Consider the following 17,375-nt stretch of genomic DNA (forward strand, 5'->3'; position numbering starts at 1 on the left):
TTTTCAAAAAGTCAGAAACTTGGCTGAAAACGACAAAATATCAAGGACTCATCAGACGAATTGCTCTGGAACTGAAATCGGAATGCTCACTGACATTTTCCCCTTTCTGAAAGTGTGAAAGTCTGAAAACTGCCGTAAAAATGACTAAGTCCCCAAAAAAAAAAATTTCAACTTTTTTCAATTTTACCCCCGTGGGATATATATATTACCCACACACATTTGGAACTCTCCTGGGGTACCCTCACACATATTGTTCCCTCATTTAATAGATATTTTGACCAAAAAGTGAAATTTTCAAAAAGTCAGAAAATTGGCTTAAAACGACTAAATATTAAGGACTCATGAGGAGAACTGCTCTGGAACTGAAATCGGAATGCTCACTGACATTTTCCCCTCTCTGAAAGTCTGAAAAATGCCGGAAAAATGACTAAGTCCCCAAAAAATGTTTTTTAAATTTTTTTCAATTTTACCCTCGTGGGATATATATTCTACTCACACACATTTGGTACTTTCCTGGGGTACCCTCACACATATTATTCCCTCATTTAAAGAATATTTTTACCAAAATGTGAAATTTTCAAAAAGTCAGAAACTTGGCTTAAAATGACTAAATATCAAGGACTCAGGAGGAGAACTGCTCTGGAACTGAAATCGAAACGCTCACTGACATTTTCTCCTCTCTGAAAGTCTGAAAAATGACGGAAAAATTACTAAGTCCCCCCAAAAAAATTTTTTTAACTTTTTTCAATTTTACCCCCATGGGATATATATTCTACCCAAACACATTTGGAACTCTCCTGGGGAACCCTCACACATATTATTCCCTCATTTAAAGAAAATTTTCACCAAAAAGTGAAATTTTTAAAAAGTCAGAAAAATAGCTGAAAACGACAAAATATCAAGGACTCGTCAGGCGAATTGCTCTGGAACTGAAATCGGAATGCTCACTGACATTTTCCCCTTTCTGAAAGTGTGAAAGTCTGAAAAATGGCGGAAAAATGACTAAGTCCAAAAAAAAAATGTTTTCACCTGTTTTCAATTTTACCCCCGTGGGATATATATTCTACCCACACACATTTGGAATTCTCCTGGGGTATCCTCACACATATTATTCCCCCATTTAATGGATATTTTGACCAAAAAGTGAAATTTTCAAAAAGTCAGAAAATTGGCTGAAAACTACTAAATATCAAGGACTCATGAGGAGAACTGCTCTGGAACTGAAATCGGAACGCTCACTAACATTTTCCCCTCTCTGAAATTCTGAAAAATGACAGAAAAATTACTAAGTCCCCCAAAAATTTTTTTTCAACTTTTTTCAATTTTACCCTCGTGGGATATATATTCTACCCACACACATTTGGAACTCTCCTGCTGTACCCTCACACATATTATTCTCTCATTTAATGGATATTTTCGCCAAAAAGTGAAATTTTCAAAAAGTCAGAAACTTGGCTTAAAACGACTAAATATCAAGGACTCATGAGGAGAACTGCTCTGGAACTGAAATCGGAACGCTCACTAACATTTTGCCCTCTCTGAAAGTCTGAAAAATGCCAGAAAAATGACTAAGTCCCCCAAAAAATTTTTTTCAACTTTTTTCAATTTTACCCCCGTGGGATATATATTCTACCCACACACATTTGGAACTCTCCTGGGGTACCCTCACACATATTATTCCCTCATTTAATGGATATTTTCACCAAAAAGTGAAATTTTCAAAAAGTCAGAAAATTGGCTGAAAAGGACTAAATATCAAGGACTCATCGTTCGAATTGCTCTGGAACTGAAATCGGAACGCTCACTGACATTTTCCCCTCTCTGAAAGTCTGAAAAATGCCGGAAAAATGACTAAGTCCAAAATAAATTTTTTTTAAACTTTTTTCAATTTTACCCCCGTGGGATATATATTCTACCCACACACATTTGGAACTCTCATGGGGTACCCTCACACATATTATTCCCTCATTTAATGGATATTTTCACCAAAAAGTGAAATTTTCAAAAAGTCAGAAAATTGGCTGAAAACTACTAAATATCAAGGCCTTAACGGGTGATTCGCTCTGGAACTGAAATCGGAACGCTCACTGACATTTTCCCCTCTCTGAAAGTCTGAAAAATGCCGTAAAAATGAATAAGTCCAAAAAAATTTTTTTTTCACTTTTTTCAATTTTACCTCCGTGGGATATATATTCTTCCCACACACATTTGGAACTCTCCCGAGGTATCCTCACACATATTATTCCCTCATTTAATGGATATTTTGACCAAAAAGTGAAATTTTCAAAAACTCTGAAAATTGGCTGAAAAGGACTAAATATCAAGGACTCATCAGGCGAATTGCTCTGGAACTGAAATCGAAATGCTCACTGACATTTTCCCCTCTCTGAAAATCTGAAAAATGCCGGAAAAATGACTAAGTCCAAAAAAAATTATTTTTCAACTTTTTTCAATTTTACCCCCGTGGGATATATATTCTACCCACACACATTTGGAGCTCTCCTGGGGTACCCTCACACATATTATTCCCTCATTTAATGGATATTTTCACCAAAAAGTGACATTTTCAAAAACTCCGAAAATTGGCTGAAAACTACTAAATATCAAGGACTTATCGGGCGAATCGCTCTGGAACTGAAATCGGAAAGCTCACTGACATTTTCCCCTCTCTGAAAGTCTGAAAAATGCCGGAAAAACGACTAAGTCCCAAAAAAAAAATTTTTCAACCTCTTTCAATTTTACCCCCGTGGGATATATATTCTACCCACACACATTTGGAACTCTCCTGGGGTACCCTCACACATATTTTTCCCTCATTTAATGGATATTTTCACCAAAAAGTGAAATTTTCAAAAAGTCAGAAAATTGGCTTAAAAGGACTAAATATCAGGGACTCATCAGGCGAATTGCTCTGGAACTGAAATCGGAATGCTCACTGACATTTTCCCCTCTCTGAAAGTCTGAAAAATTCCGGAAAAATGACTAAGTCCAAAATAAAAAAATGTTCAACTTTTTTCAATTTTACCCCGTGGGATATATATTCTACCCACACACATTTGGAACTCTCCTGGGGTACCCTCCCACATATTATTCCCTCATTTAATGGATATTTTGATCAAAAAGTGAAATTTTCAAAAAGTCAGAAAACTGGCAGAAAACTACTAAATATCAAGGACTTATCGGTCGAATCGCTCTGTAACTGAAATCGGAACGCTCACTGACATTTTCCCCTCTCTGAAAGTCAGAAAAATACTGGAAAAATGACTAAGTCAAAAAAAAAAATTTTTTTCAACTTTTTTCAATTTAACCCCCGTGGGATATATATTCTACCCACACACATTTGGAACTCTCCTGGGGTACCCTCACACATATTATTCCCTCATTTAATGGATATTTTGACCAAAAAGTGAAATTTTCAAAAAGTCAGAAAATTGGCTGAAAAGGACTAAATATCAAGGACTCATCAGGCGAATTGCTTTGGAACTGAAATCGGATTGCTCACTGACATTTTCCCCTCTCTGAAAGTCTGAGAAATGCCGGAAAAATTACTAAGTCCCAAAAAAAAAATTTTTCAACTTTTTTCAATTTTACCCCCGTGGGATATATATTCTACCCACACACATTTGGAACTCTCCTGGGATACCCTCACGCATATTATTCCCTCATTTAATGGATATTTTCACCAAAAAGTGAAATTTTCAAAAAGTCAGAAAATTGGCTGAAAAAATACTAAATATCAAGGACTTATTGGGCGAATCGCTCTGGAACTGAAATTGGGACGCTCACTGACATTTTCCCCTCTCTGAAAGTCTGAAAAATGCCGGAAAAATGACTAAGTCCAAAAAAAAACTTTTTTCAACTTTTTTCAATTTTACCCCCGTGGGATATATATTCTACCAAATTATTCGGAAGAAAAAGACTCAGGATATATAACCATGCACACCCAATGTTGGAAAAGTGAAAAAAATCTTTATTACATGATTACATTTAGACAACAAAAGAAAAATTTTTTAAAAGCATTTAAAACAGACAAAAACATGTGCAATCTTCATATGGGGGAATTCATGATAATAATATGCATAAAAATAGCAATAAACCCCACTATGTTATGTGCCACAGGTATATTTTACATCACTTATATAACATTCGATTAATGTAGACCAACTAAGCAACCCTGGCTATAAATAGCATAGCATAACCAGTCAAAATATGTATTTATGACAAAGCAAACCCCCCTAAATAATATAAGTGAATCAAGGAATGAGTAGGAGAGATGGTCTATTGGCAATGGGGGCCCATATTTTAGAGGTATTGGCCAGATTGTGTCACCAAAGTCATATATGACGTGGCACAGTTGATCCACATATAAATAACAAGCCAGGCATTCCTGAGTGGTCAGGTCAAGAAAATAAGTCCATAAAAAATATATGGAAGAATAATTACCTGCTGGCACCAGAGACCCTACGCGTTACGCTGCTCAGACGCAGCTTCGTCAGGGGTATGTTGTCTAAGAGCACATGTGTGTGTTATATAGTTGATCCCAAATGGTGTGACTAGTTTCAGGTGAGTGTTTGTCTCCCTATGGTGTGTAGACAGGCCTGTTCTCATCAGAATGTGTTCCATCCAGTCCACATGGAACGCAAACGGAAATGGGTTAAACGTCATATCCGGTCCAAAGTAGAGGGCGCCAAATACAGCCCTGAAGCTATTATTGTCAAAGGTGCGTCCCACCCGTACCATACGGTGGAACGGGGTTGGAAGTAAAGTAAACGTCATATCCAGTCAGAAGGGTAAACACGCAGAGCAATGAACTATGCACGTAGTCATAATAAAGAAGAGGCTTGCGTTCCACGATGGAACGCAAAAACCCCAGGAGCAGCGCGTCCGCTGCAGAGAATAATAGTGATCACACAAGAAAGTGCTAGCATTAAAAAAAAAGAAAGAAAGAATTGCAGTCCAAACCAGTAATACTAAGAAATCAGTATATGATCTGAGGACAATCAAACATGCATAGATACAAAGATAGATACAAAGATGCATCACATAACAGAATACAGACCTGGACATATAAGACTCACTAACCAGACAGACATAAAACAACAAAAAAAAAAAAAAATCCCATTTAAAATAAAACTCTCTCCTTTCCCTCTTTTTCCTTTTTTCTCTTCCTTTCTTTCTCCCTTCCCTTCCTTCTCCTTTCCCTTCCCCTTCTTTTCCTTCCCCTTTCCATCCTCCCCTCTCCTTCCCTCCCCTTCCTTTATTAAGATAAAAGACAAGACATATAAATGCATATGAGACTGTGTGCAAGTATGTGAAAAGATGCACACAGCTAAACAATCACAAATACAAGAAATAAGCAATAAACTAATGGAACTGCACAAGTTGGCCCCATGGGAGGGAAAAAAAAAAAAAAAGTGAATCAAAACCCCAATAGTGAGCAAGATTCCACTTATAAGAACACCATGGGAGTCTGGAAAAGTCAGAACTGGAAAATACTCATTCGTGCCCCTCATAGCCACTACATCAAACATTAGGGTCCAATAAGAAACTAACCCCGGGGAACTGGGTAGAATCTAAAAAATATTGATATTAAAGCTGCTGGAATGGAATTTAAAGGAGGTGCACATGCACCCCCAAAATAAACAGAGTACTGCTTATAAGGACACCATGGAAATTTAAGCCAAGTAAACAGTAAATGAGAGATCCTCATTTATGCCCTTTGGGGCCACTGTGTCAAGTGTAAAGATCCACCTGGATTCTGTCCTCAAAAGGTCCCTAGTATGATCTGAATTGCGTGGGTTAGGCTTCATTTTTTGGAGGACTGTAACTCGCAATTTATTAGTGCTGCTGGAATGGAATTGAAGAAAGTGCAGGGCCACCGTGGAGATGGTCCTGCCCTTTCTCAAATCCTGTTCAGCAAGATGGATATTCGAAGCGTGTTGCTGTACCCGCCTCCGAAGTTCCTGCGATGTTTGACCAACATAGACCTTGGGACAGGGACAGGTCAAAGCATAAATAACATTAGTGGACCTGCAGTTAATGTAGTCCCTCAAAGGAAATTGACGATTGTCAGTCGGGTTAGTAAAGATTTTTTCAGATGAAAAAAATGGACATGCAGAACAATTGCCGCAGAGAAAAGAGCCTTTGAGCCTATTACCACCAGAGGTATTGTACAACGGACGTAAGTAATGGCTATGAACGAGTTTGTCCCTTAAATTTGGGGCTCGTCTAGCCGTCAGCAAAGGTTTGTTTGATAATATACTGGATAGACGGTGATCCGTCTTCAGTATATTCCAATGTTTGCGGAATAGACCACCTACTTCATTCCATTGATTGTTAAACCTAGTAATAAATCTGATCTGTGTGTCTTCCATGTCAGCTCGTGGTTGCAACAGAACCTCCCGTGGTTTGGCGATGATCCTCTGATGTGCTTTAGAGATTATGGATTTCGGATAGCCCCGTTCACGAAAGCGTGTAGTTAGGTTACTGGCCTCAGTTTTGAAGTCATCCTGTGTTGTACAATTCCTCTTGGCCCTTGAAAACTGTCCCACTGGTATACTGTCTCTCAAATTTCTGGGATGAAAGCTTTGGTAATGTAGAAGACTGTTTGTAGCAGTCGATTTTCTGTATAATTTAGTAACAAGTGATCCGCCCACTATCCTGATTTCCAAATCCAGAAAATAGACTGCGGAAGAAGATATACAATGGGTAAGATGGATGTTAAAGTCATTAACATTAAGTCTATCAACAAAATCAATTGCCTCCGCCTCCGTGCCCGTCCAAATAATTAAAATATCATCAATGAAGCGGAACCACTTGAAAACCCCATAATTGTATTCCCGTAAGGGATAGACGTGTGTATCCTCCCACCAACCCAGGAATAGATTGGCGAAGGCGGGCGCACACCGTGCGCCCATGGCGGTCCCAGAGGCCTGCCGATAAAACACATGATCGAATACAAAATAGTTGTGCGTGAGGATAAATTTCAAAAGATCCACAATAAAGGAGTCATGCAGACGATTACCTCCACTCGTGTTATTCAGAAAGTGCAGGACCGCTGCTATGCCATCCTGGTGAGCTATATTGGAATACAGCGATTCAACATCAACAGTAATGAGCAGGAACTGGTCAGGTAAACTTAGGTAGTTGAGAGACTGTATTAGATGGGAAGAGTCTCTGAGATAAGAAGGAAGGCTGGTGGCAAGTGGCTGCAAGAAAAAATCTACATAAATGCATGCTTTTTCACAGATACTTCCTATGCCTGACACAATGGGTCGTCCGGGCGGACAAACCAGGTCTTTATGCACTTTAGGCAATATGTAGAAAGTAGGAATAGTTGGTTTCCTCACCATCATATAGTCCTTCTCCTGTTTATTGACAATCCCCATGGAAAAGGCCTTAAGGATCAATCGTTCAAATTTAGCCGAGAAAATCTGAGTCGGATCCGATGGAAGCCTCAGATAAAATCTGCTATTATTCAACTGCCTATGTACTTCAGTGGTATACATGTCCCGGGGCCAAAGGACAACGTTACCCCCCTTGTCAGCTTCCTTAATAAGGAATTCCTGATTTTTTTGCAGACAAAGGAGGGCACGTCTTTCCATGTTTGTTAGATTTTGATGGGATAAATTATTAGCGGGTAATCTCCTGAACTCATCCTTCATGACTTCAAAGAAGGTAAACACTGCTGGAACCATGGACAGGGACGGTAAGATTTTAGAAGGTAATCGGTGTGGAAATTTTTGCCTACCTTGGTATGCCTGGTTGTCCCGTAGGAGTTCAAGTAGATCAGAGAAGACCTGTCTATCCGTAGGAGAAGAAAGATCTGATGGCACATCAGACTTGCTGTAAATGACCCTAAAAATGATTTTCCTACAAAATAGATACAAATCTTTTATCAAGGTGAATTTGTCCGCCGGCACCATAGGAGAAAATGTTAGACCCTTTTGTAATACAGACCTTTCAGTGTCACTTAGAGTATATGTAGAGAGATTGATGATCTGCCATTGATCAGAGCTCTGGCTCAAAACCTGTTTCTCTTCCTGTACGTCCTGGTGGCCATGGTCCTTGCAGAGTTCAGACTTGTTTTTTTGCTGCCGTTGCTTGCGTTTTCCCCGTCTCGTCCGCCGTCGGTGTCGCTCGTTTCTGAGCTTAAAAAATGATCGCTACGCCCTACACTTGATGAGGATCCCCCTTCTATAAACTTTGTAGAGGAAAATCTGCGCAGGTTACCCCTGTGCTTCCATTTATAAGCTTGACCCCTGTCATAATCAGCCTTATCACGATTAAGTTTGGCTCTTTTTCTCTCCATGGTGTCCTTATCAAGACGATCAATAGTGTCCCTCAAATTAATTTGGAAAGGCATTACTAATTTATTAAGATCAAATTTAGACATCTGTGTTTCCAATGATTTTATTCGGATTTTCAGTGTCTGAAATAATTCCCTGTCATGCTGAATTAACATGTTGATGAGGATATTAGAGCACTGTGATAGACCCGACTCCCATGTGGACTTGAATTCCGGGGAAGGTTCCCAGGCCGGAAAAATCTGGACTCTCAGTCCACGAGGAAAAATGGAGAGTCTTTGGTACTCTTCAAGACTAGATATATTCCACCAGACACGTGTAACCGCCTTGTGCAGATCCGTCAAATCCCGTGCAAGACGGTTAAAATCATTATCCTCCACTAATGTGGGGGGAGGAAAAGCAGCCAAACTGTGTTTACTCCAAGCTGCTTCCCTGGCCTCAAAATCAAACGCCATTGTCCCTGAGGAGAAGTCACAACCAATTAGACGACTATTCAAACAAAATACAAAAATATAAGGGTTAAATGTATACAATTATAATCACATAATAAAGACCAAAAAGAAAGCCTTTAAAAATATATTTTCTATAATATAATGCGTGCAGCCACTCTGGAATGTCAGAAACTGACAAGAAATACAAGTACACAAAAAGAAAAAGAATGCTAGCACTTTCTTGTGTGATCACTATTATTCTCTGCAGCGGACGCGCTGCTCCTGGGGTTTTTGCGTTCCATCGTGGAACGCAAGCCTCTTCTTTATTATGACTACGTGCATAGTTCATTGCTCTGCGTGTTTACCCTTCTGACTGGATATGACGTTTACTTTACTTCCACCCCCGTTCCACCGTATGGTACGGGTGGGACGCACCTTTGACAATAATAGCTTCAGGGCTGTATTTGGCGCCCTCTGCTTTGGACCGGATATGACGTTTAACCCATTTCCGTTTGCATTCCACGTGGATTGGGTGGAACACATTCTGATGAGAACAGGCCTGTCTACACACCATAGGGAGACAAACACTCACCTGAAACTAGTCACACCATTTGGGATCAACTATATAACACACACATGTGCTCTTAGACAACATACCCCTGACAAAGCTGCGTCTGAGCAGCGTAACGCGTAGGGCCTCTGGTGCCAGCAGGTAATTATTCTTCCATATATTTTTTATTTACTTATTTTCTTGATTTGACCACTCAGGAATGCCTGGCTTGTTATTTATATGTGGATCAACTGTGCCACATCATATATGACTTTGGTGACACAATCTGGCCAATACCTCTAAAATATGGGCCCCCATTGCCAATAGACCATCTCTCCTACTCATTCCTTGATTCACTTATATTATTTAGGGGGGTTTGCTTTGTCATAAACACATATTTTGACTGGTTATGCTGTGCTATTTATAGCCAGGGTTGCTTAGTTGGTCTACATTAATCGAATGTTATATAAGTGATGTAAAATATACCTGTGGCACATAACATAGTGGGGTTTATTGCTATTTTTATGTATATTATTATCATGAATTCCCCCATATGAAGATTGCACATGTTTTTGTCTGTTTTAAATGCTTTTAAAAAATTTTTCTTTTGTTGTCTAAATGTAATCATGTAATAAAGATTTTTTTCACTTTTCCAACATTGGGTGTGCATGGTTATATATCCTGAGTCTTTTTCTTCCGAATAATTTTGTGTCTTTACATCAGGTTACTGTAGCACCCCTTTCTATTTGTGATTATTATTCCCCAGCAGTGCCCACTTTTTCTTTTTGTGTACATATATATTCTACCCACACACATTTGGAACTCTCCTGGGGTACCCTCACACATATTATTCCCTCATTTAATGGATATTTTCACCAAAAAGTGAAATTTTCAAAAAGTCAGAAAATTGGCTGAAAACTACTAAATATCAAGGACTTATCAGGCGAATCGCTCTGGAACTGAAATCGGAACGCTCACTGACATTTTCCCCTCTCTGAAAGTCTGAAAAATGCCGGAAAAAAGACAATGTCCAAAAAAAATTTTTTTCAACTTTTTTAAATTTTACCCCCGTGGGATATATATTCTACCCACACACATTTGGAACTCTCCTGGGGTACCCTCACACATATTATTCCCTCATTTAATGGATATTTTGACCAAAAAGTGAAATTTTCAAAAAGTCTGAAAATTGGCTGAAAACTACTAAATATCAAGGACTTATCGGTCGAATCGCTCTGGAACTGAAATCGGAATGCTCACTGACATTTTCCCCTCTCTGAAAGTCTGAAAAATGCCGGAAAAATGACTAAGCCCCCCAAAAAAAATTTTTCAACTTTTTTAAATTTTACCCCCGTGGGATATACAGTGCCTACAAGTAGTATTCAACCCCCTGCAGATTTAGCTGGTTGACACATGCGGAATTAACTTGGCTTTTTGACATTTGTACTGTAGATCAGCCTGGAAGTGGGAAATGCACTGCAGCAAATTTTGTTTTTTTTTTTTGTTTTTTTTTAAAACGTTAAAAGTTAATTCAGAGTGTCATTTATTATTCAACCCCTCAAACCACAAGAATTCTGTTTGGTCCCCCTAAAGCATTAAGAAGTAGTTCAGGCACCAAGAATAATGAGCTTCACATGTGTGGATTAAAGATCTCTTTTGCCAGCCTTTTCTGACTATTTAACACCCTCCTCAAACTTGTGAACAGCACTCAGACATGGTCAACATGGGAAAGACAAAGGAGCATTCCAAGGCCATCAGAGACAAGATCGTGGAGGGTCACAAGGCTGGCAAGGGGTACAAAACCCTTTCCAAGGAGTTGGGCCTACCTGTCTCCACTGTTGGGAGCATCATCCATAAGTGGAAGGCTTATGGAACTACTGTTAGCCTTCCACGGCCTGGACAGCCTTTGAAAGTGTCCTCCTGTGCCGAGGCCAGGCTTGTCCGAAGAGTCAAGGCTAACCCAAGGACAACAAGGAAGGAGCTCCGGGAAGATCTCATGGCAGTGGGGACATTGGTTTCAGTCAATACCATAAGTAACGTACTCCACCGCAATGGTCTCCGTTCCAGACGAGCCCATAAGGTACTTTAACTTTCAAAGCGTCATGTCAAGGCTCGTCTACAGTTTGCTCATGATCACTTGGAGGACTCTGAGACAGACTGGTTCAAGGTTCTATGGTCTGATGAGACCAAGATCGAGATCTTTGGTGCCAACCACACACGTGACGTTTGGAGACTGGATGGCACTGCATACGACCCCAAGAATACCATCCCTACAGTCAAGCATGGTGGTGGCAGCATCATGCTGTGGGGCTGTTTCTCAGCCAAGGGGCCTGGCCATCTGGTCCGCATCCATGGGAAGATGGATAGCACGGCCTACCTGGAGATTTTGGCCAAGAACCTCCGCTCCTCCATCAAGGATCTTAAGATGGGTCGTAATTTCATCTTCCAACAAGACAATGACCCAAAGCACACAGCCAAGAAAACCAAGGCCTGATTCAAGAGGGAAAAAGTCAAGGTGTTAGAGTGGCCTAGTCAGTCTCCTGACCTTAACCCAATTGAAAACTTGTGGAAGGAGCTCAAGAATAAAGTCCACATGAGACACCCAAAGAACCTAGATAACTTGGAGAAGATCTGCATGGAGGAGTGGGCCAAGATAACTCCACAGACCTGTGCCGGCCTGATCAGGTCTTATAAAAGACGATTATTAGCTGTAATTGCAAACAAGGGTTATTCCACAAAATATTAAGCATAGGGGTTGTATAATAATTGACCCACACTTTTATGCTTAAAATTTAATAAAATTCAACTGAGCAACATAACTTTTTGGTTTGGAAGATTTATGCTTCTGTTCATAAAACCTACTCTCATTTGCAGCTTGAAGGCTCTAACTTATTTGCATCTTACCAAACCAGCTAAATCTGCAGGGGGTTGAATACTACTTGTAGGCACTGTATATTCTACCCACACACATTAGGAACTCTCCTGGGGTACCCTCCCACATATTATTCCCTCATTTAATGGATATTTTTACCAAAAAGTGAAATTTTCAAAAAGTCAGAAAATTGACTGAAAATACCTAAATATCAAGGACTTAACGGGCGAATCGGTCTGGAACTGAAATCAGAACACTCACTGACATTTTCCCCTCTCTGCAAGTCTGAAAAATGCCAGAAAAATGACAAAGTCCCAAAAATTTTTTTAAAACTTTTTTCAATTTAACCCGCGTGGGATATATATTCTACCCACACACATTTGGAACTTTCCTGGGGTACCCTCACACATATTATTCCCTCATTTAATGGATATTTTGACCAAAAAGTGAAATTTTCAAAAAGTCAGAAAATTGGCTGAAAACTACTAAATATCAAGGACTATCGGGCGAATCGCTCTGGAACTTAAATCGGAACGCTCACTGACTTTTTCCCGTCTCTGAAAGTCTGAAAAATGCCGGAAAAATGACTAAGTCCCAAAAAAAAATTGTTCAACTTTTTTCAATTTTACCCCCGTGGGATATATATTCTACCCACACACATTTGGAACTCTCCTGGGGTACCCTCACACATATTATTCCCTCATTTAATGGATATTTTCACCAAAAAGTGAAATTTTTAAAAAGTCAGAAAATTGGCTGAAAACTACTAAATATCAAGGACTTATCGGGCGAATCGCTCTGGAACTGAAATCGGAACACTCACTGACATTTTACCCTCTCTGAAAGTCTGAAAAATGCCGGAAAAAAGACTATGTCCAAAAAAAATTTTTTTCAACTTTTTTAAATTTTACCCCCGTGGGATATATATTCTACCCACACACATTTGGAACTCTCCTGGGGTACCCTCACACATATTATTCCCTCATTTAATGGATATTTTGACCAAAAAGTGAAATTTTCAAAAAGTCAGAAAATTGGCTTAAATGGACTAAATATCAAGGACTCATCAGGCGAATTGCTCTGGAACTGAAAACGGAATGCTCACTGACATTTTCCCCTCTCTGAAAGTCTGAAAAATGCCGGAAAAATGACTAAGTCCAAAATAAAAAAATTTTCAACTTTTTTCAATTTTACCCCCGTGGGATATATATTCTACCCACACACATTTGGATCTCTCCTGGGGTACCCTCACACATATTATTCGCTCATTTAATGGATATTTTCACCAAAAAGTGAAATTTTCAAAGTCAGAAAATTGGCTGAAAACTACTAAATATCAAGGACTTATCGGGCGAATCGCTCTGGAACTGAAATCGGAACGCTCACTGACATTTTCCCCTCTCTGAAAGTCTGAAAATGCCAGAAAAATGACTCCCCAAAAAAAAAATTTTCAACTTTTTTCAATTTTACCCCCGTGGGATATATATTCTACCCACACACATTTGAAACTCTCCTGGGGTACCCTCACACATATTATTCCCTCATTTAATGGATATTTTGACCAAAAAGTGAAATTTTCAAAAAGTCAGAAAATTGGCTTAAAAGGAATAAATATCAAGGACTCATCAGGCGAATTGCTCTGGAACTGAAATCGGAATGCTCACTGACATTTTCCCCTCTCTGAAAGTCTGAAAAATGCTGGAAAAATGACTAAGTCCAAAATAAAAAATTTTTCAACTTTTTTCAATTTTACCCCTGTGGGATATATATTCTACCCACACACATTTGAAACTCTCCTGGGGTACCCTCACTCATATTATTCCCTCATTTAATGGATATTTTGACCAAAAAGTGAAATTTTCAAAAAGTCAGAAAATTGGCTGAAAACTGCTAAATATCAAGGACTTATCGAGCGAATCGCTCTGGAACTGAAATCGGAACACTCACTGACATTTTCCCCTCTCTGAAAGTCTGAAAAATGCCGGAAAAATGACTAAGTCCAAAATTAAAAATTTTTCAACTTTTTTCAATTTTACCCCCGTGGGATATATATTCTACCAACACACATTTGGAACTCTCCTGGGGTACCCTCACACATATTATCCCCTCATTCCCCTCATTTAATGGATATTTTCACCAAAAAGTGAAATTTTCAAAAAGTCAGAAAATTGGCTGAAAACTACTAAATATCAAGGACTTATCGGTCGAATCTATCTGGAACTGAAATAGGAATGCTCACTGACATTTTCCCCTCTCTGAAAGTCTGAAAAATGCCGGAAAAATGACTATGTCCAAAAAAATTTTTTTAACTTTTTACAATTTTACCCCCGTGGGATATATATTCTACCCACACACATTTGGAACTCTCCTGGGGTAGCCTCACACATATTATTCCCTCATTTAATGAATATTTTGACCAAAAAGTGAAATTTTCAAAAAGTCAGAAAATTGGCTGAAAACTACTAAATATCAAGGACTTATCGGTCGAATCGCTCAGGAACTGAAATCGGAACGCTCACTGACATTTTCCCCTCTCTGAAAGTCTGAAAAATGCCAGAAAAATGACTAAGTCCCAAAAAAAATTTTTTAACTTTTTTCAATTTTACCCCCGTGGGATATATATTCTACCCACACACATTTGGAACTCTCCTGGGGTACCCTCACACATATTATTCGCTCATTTAATGGATATTTTCACCAAAAAGTGAAATTTTCAAAGTCAGAAAATTGGCTGAAAACTACTAAATATCAAGGACTTATCGGGCGAATTGCTCTGGAACTGAAATCGGAACACTCACTGACATTTTCCCCTCTCTGAAAGTCTGAAAAATGCCGTAAAAATGACTATGTGAAAAAAAAATTTTTTCAACTTTTTTCAATTTTACCCCCGTGGGATATATATTCTACCCACACACATTTGAAACTCTCCTTGGGTACCCTCACACATATTATTCTCTCATTTAATGGATATTTTGGCCAAAAAGTGAAATTTTCAAAAAGTCAGAAAATTGGCTTAAAAGGACTAAATATCAAGGACTCATCAGGCGAATTGCTCTGGAACTGAAATCGGAATGCTCACTGACATTTTCCCCTCTCTGAAAGTCTGAAAAATGCTGGAAAAATGACTAAGTCCAAAATAAAAAATTTTTCAACTTTTTTCAATTTTACCCCTGTGGGATATATATTCTACCCACACACATTTGAAACTCTCCTGGGGTACCCTCACACATATTATTCCCTCATTTAATGGATATTTTGACCAAAAAGTGAAATTTTCAAAAAGTCAGAAAATTGGCTGAAAACTGCTAAATATCAAGGACTTATCGAGCGAATCGCTCTGGAACTGAAATCGGAACACTCACTGACATTTTCCCCTCTCTGAAAGTCTGAAAAATGCCGGAAAAATGACTAAGTCCAAAATAAAAAATTTTTCAACTTTTTTCAATTTTACCCCCGTGGGATATATATTCTACCAACACACATTTGGAACTCTCCTGGGGTACCCTCACACATATTATCCCCTCATTCCCCTCATTTAATGGATATTTTCACCAAAAAGTGAAATTTTCAAAAAGTCAGAAAATTGGCTGAAAACTACTAAATATCAAGGACTTATCGGTCGAATCTATCTGGAACTGAAATAGGAATGCTCACTGACATTTTCCCCTCTCTGAAAGTCTGAAAAATGCCGGAAAAATGACTATGTCCAAAAAAATTTTTTTTAACTTTTTACAATTTTACCCCCGTGGGATATATATTCTACCCACACACATTTGGAACTCTCCTGGGGTAGCCTCACACATATTATTCCCTCATTTAATGAATATTTTGACCAAAAAGTGAAATTTTCAAAAAGTCAGAAAATTGGCTGAAAACTACTAAATATCAAGGACTTATCGGTCGAATCGCTCAGGAACTGAAATCGGAACGCTCACTGACATTTTCCCCTCTCTGAAAGTCTGAAAAATGCCAGAAAAATGACTAAGTCCCAAAAAAAATTTTTTAACTTTTTTCAATTTTACCCCCGTGGGATATATATTCTACCCACACACATTTGGAACTCTCCTGGGGTACCCTCACACATATTATTCGCTCATTTAATGGATATTTTCACCAAAAAGTGAAATTTTCAAAGTCAGAAAATTGGCTGAAAACTACTAAATATCAAGGACTTATCGGGCGAATTGCTCTGGAACTGAAATCGGAACACTCACTGACATTTTCCCCTCTCTGAAAGTCTGAAAAATGCCGTAAAAATGACTATGTGAAAAAAAAATTTTTTCAACTTTTTTCAATTTTACCCCCGTGGGATATATATTCTACCCACACACATTTGAAACTCTCCTTGGGTACCCTCACACATATTATTCCCTCATTTAATGGATATTTTGGCCAAAAAGTGAAATTTTCAAAAAGTCAGAAAATTGGCTTAAAAGGACTAAAAATCAAGGACTCATCAGGCGAATTGCTCTGGAACTGAAATCGGAATGCTCACTGACATTTTCCCCTCTCTGAAAGTCTGAAAAATGCTGGAAAAATGACTAAGTCCAAAATAAAAAATTTTTCAACTTTTTTCAATTTTACCCCCGTGTGATATATATTCTACCCACACATATTTGGAACTCTCCTGGGGTACCCTCACACATATTATCCCCTCATTTAATGGATATTTTCACCAAAAAGTGAAATTTTCAAAAAGTCAGAAAATTGGCTGAAAAATACTAAATATCAAGGACTTATCGGGCGAATCTATCTGGAACTGAAATAGGAATGCTCACTGACATTTTCCCCTCTCTGAAAGTCTGAAAAATGCCGGAAAAATGACTATGTCCAAAAAAATTTTTTTCAACTTTTTTCAAATTTACCCCCGTGATATATATACATACCCCCGTGGGACACACATTTGTAACTCTCCTGGGGTACCCGCACACATATTATTCCCTCATTTAATGGATATTTTGATCAAAAAGTGAAATTTTCAAAAAGTCAGAAAATTGGCTGAAAACTGCTAAATATCAAGGACTTATCGAGCGAATCGCTCTGGAACTGAAATCGGAACACTCACTGACATTTTCCCCTCTCTGAAAGTCTGAAAAATGCCGGAAAAATGACTAAGTCCAAAATAAAAAATTTTTCAACTTTTTTCAATTTTACCCCCGTGGGATATATATTCTACCAACACACATTTGGAACTCTCCTGGGGTACCCTCACACAT

General features: G+C 38.6%; 1 protein-coding gene across 1 annotated transcript; it reads right to left on the reverse strand.

Annotated features, from left to right (window-relative positions):
• Window positions 1-5,675: 5,675 nt before the first annotated feature.
• Window positions 5,676-7,972, reverse strand: LOC141271553 (uncharacterized). Its single transcript, XM_073681605.1, has 2 exons — window positions 7,751-7,972; window positions 5,676-7,208 (listed from the first exon to the last, which is right to left on the reverse strand). Exons 1-2 carry the CDS (start codon window positions 7,835-7,837, stop codon window positions 5,676-5,678), a joined length of 1,620 nt encoding a protein of 539 aa, XP_073537706.1. The 5' UTR covers window positions 7,838-7,972.
• Window positions 7,973-17,375: the final 9,403 nt, after the last annotated feature.

The sequence above is a fragment of the Phyllobates terribilis genome, unplaced genomic scaffold, assembly GCF_046119375.1.
Source record: "Phyllobates terribilis strain yellow unplaced genomic scaffold, ASM4611937v1 Scaffold_5__5_contigs__length_657084704, whole genome shotgun sequence".
Classification (NCBI taxonomy): Eukaryota; Metazoa; Chordata; class Amphibia; order Anura; family Dendrobatidae; genus Phyllobates; species Phyllobates terribilis.